At 38.0% G+C, this 2,338-nt stretch overlaps 1 protein-coding gene across 1 annotated transcript in view; it reads left to right on the top strand.

Annotated features, from left to right (window-relative positions):
• The window catches only part of LOC106880007 (NHL repeat-containing protein 2), a 26,091-nt gene that overhangs the window by 9,241 nt on the left and 14,512 nt on the right, over positions 1-2,338 (top strand). Inside the window, exons 7-9 of the mRNA XM_014929794.2 lie at positions 586-714; positions 1,278-1,487; positions 1,638-1,860. Coding sequence (XP_014785280.2) covers positions 586-714; positions 1,278-1,487; positions 1,638-1,860 — 562 coding nt within the window. The remainder of the gene's footprint in view (positions 1-585; positions 715-1,277; positions 1,488-1,637; positions 1,861-2,338) is intronic.

Below are 2,338 nucleotides of genomic sequence, written 5' to 3'. Positions count from 1 at the left end.
GTAGATGGAAACTGAAAGAATCCTGTTGTATATATGTGTATATCTGTGTGTGCATGAGTATATCTCTCTCATCACTGCTTGACAACCTGTGTTGGTTTGTTTACATGCCAGTAACAAAGAGGTTTGGCATAAGAGACTAAATGGAATAAAAAAAAAAAAAAGGTACTGTCAATGATTTGTTTGATTTAAGCCTTTAGCATTTAAACAGGCCATATCTGGCCAGAATATCCTGCCTCTTTTATGTTCAAGTTGGCCAGATCTGGCCTCTCATACCTACCCTACAATGTCATTCTAAAAATAAACTATCACATCTCAGCTATGAGCTGTTGGATAATGCGTGAATAAATGAGTGTTACATTTGACAATAATTTGAATGCTAAAGAGTTAAACCCTTGAAGGCAATGCCCCAGTATGGCCGCACTCCAATGAATGGTAAATATGTGTATACTTAGGAAGGGTAACAATCCATTTCCCTTTTTCTGCCAATTTTTATTCTATTTACCTACAGTAGTTCTTTAAAATTTTATATAATTTAAATAAATCGTTAATTATATCAGTTATCTATTTCTTAATCTTTAATTGTAGAATCTTTTTGCTTTTGGCGATGTGGATGGTTCCGGCATTGAGGCAAAATTGCAACATCCTCTTGGAGTTGAGCTGTTAACTGATTCTCCCGATGGTCCCCTCATAATTGCTGATACTTATAACCACAAGGTAAGGCTGCTGTTACTTCATAAATCTTGTATTCATGCTCCATAGTCTTTTGAGTTGCAAGCAGGGCTGTGGAGTCGAAACAAAAAACTCTGACTCCAACTCCTGTACTATTGGCACCTCCGACTCCGATTCCGACTCCGACTCCTCTTTATGTAATGAAGTGATTGTGGTCTACATATCTCATAAAGCATATGCATACGCTTGTACTTTGAGTAGGCCTATATGTTGTAACTGGTTTATATTAAAGATATTGTGCGTCGGAATCGGAGTCGGTATAGTTTTACCAACTCCAAATCTGACTGCCCCTTAATTGTTTCTGACTCCGACTCCACAACTCCGACTCCACAACTCCGACTCCACAACTCCGACTCCAAGACTCCGACTCCACAGCCCAGGTTACAAAAACACTTGAGATACATGTCATTATGTATGCTGTGTGTATTTTGGTTGTATTTCTGCAGGGGGTTTTTTTGCGGTAAGGAAGTTACATGATTATTTCCAAGTATTATTTATAATAAACATTTCCTTTGCTTTACTTCAGCTTCTCTCTCTCTCCTTTGCAGATCAAACGCGTCAATTTGTCATCGAAATCTTGTTCTACATTGATTGGTTGCGGTCAGCCAGGGGACTTGATTTCTACTGATCCATTACTGTCATCATTTAACGAACCGGCTGATCTGGCAGTTGATGCAGCCAAGCAGTTAATATACATTGCAGATACTAATAACCACCGCATAAAACTGTTTGATTTACATACAAACTCCCTGTCCGATGTAAGTAACTTAAACCAGTTGCACTAATTACTTTGATTACACTCATTGATGTTTATTCTCCAATGACATAATAACAATTTATCTCCTTGGATATCATTAACACTCATTTCACTGTTTTATCATTTCTAATTTTTGTTCTCTCCATTGCAGCTTCCTATGAAGATAGAAAAACTACAAGAATCGGTAAACGAAAATTCTTGTAATTTAGATAAGACAAGATTTCGCATCACTCCAAAAAAGACAAAAGCTCAGCTTTTGGAAACTGTCCGTTTATGTTCATCAAGTTGTCTAACATTCCAGTTAGACATCAGTTTCAGAAGTGGGGTTTCATTGACCAATGACATGGTCAGCTGTTGGCAGATTTTCACTGAAGGTTTGGATTTATTTCTATCTTTCTTTGGTTATGTGCTTAAGAAGTTCTCTTTGTTCAGTCCCGTTTTGCACAGGACCTTAAGGTAGCATCTTCTATTATAGCCTCTGGTTAACCCTAGCTTTTTCTGTGAAATTGGGTTTACAGAAACCTTAAGAAACCCATCTGATAGATCATGTGTTATGTTGGGTTGTAGACTTAATTTTTCTCCCAGTTTGAGACTACCTCCTGGTCCTTGGATGCCTTTAGTGATGTCCACTTTGTTGTAAATATTGTGAAGGCATGTGGTTTAGTGGTTAGCACATTTGACTCACAACTGTAAGGTTGTAAGTTCAGTTCCTGGGCAACTCATAATGTCCTTTAGCAAGTCATTTTATTTCACGTTGCTCCAGTCCCCTCAGCTGGCAAAAATGAGTAGTACCAGTAATTCAAAGGGCCAGCCTTGTCACATTCTGTGTCATGCTATATCTCCTTGAGAACT

Source organism: Octopus bimaculoides, chromosome 11, assembly GCF_001194135.2.
Source record: "Octopus bimaculoides isolate UCB-OBI-ISO-001 chromosome 11, ASM119413v2, whole genome shotgun sequence".
Lineage (NCBI taxonomy): Eukaryota > Metazoa > Mollusca > Cephalopoda > Octopoda > Octopodidae > Octopus > Octopus bimaculoides.
The sequence above is the reverse complement of the archived record's forward strand: the minus strand, read 5'-3'. Positions and strand labels throughout refer to the sequence as shown.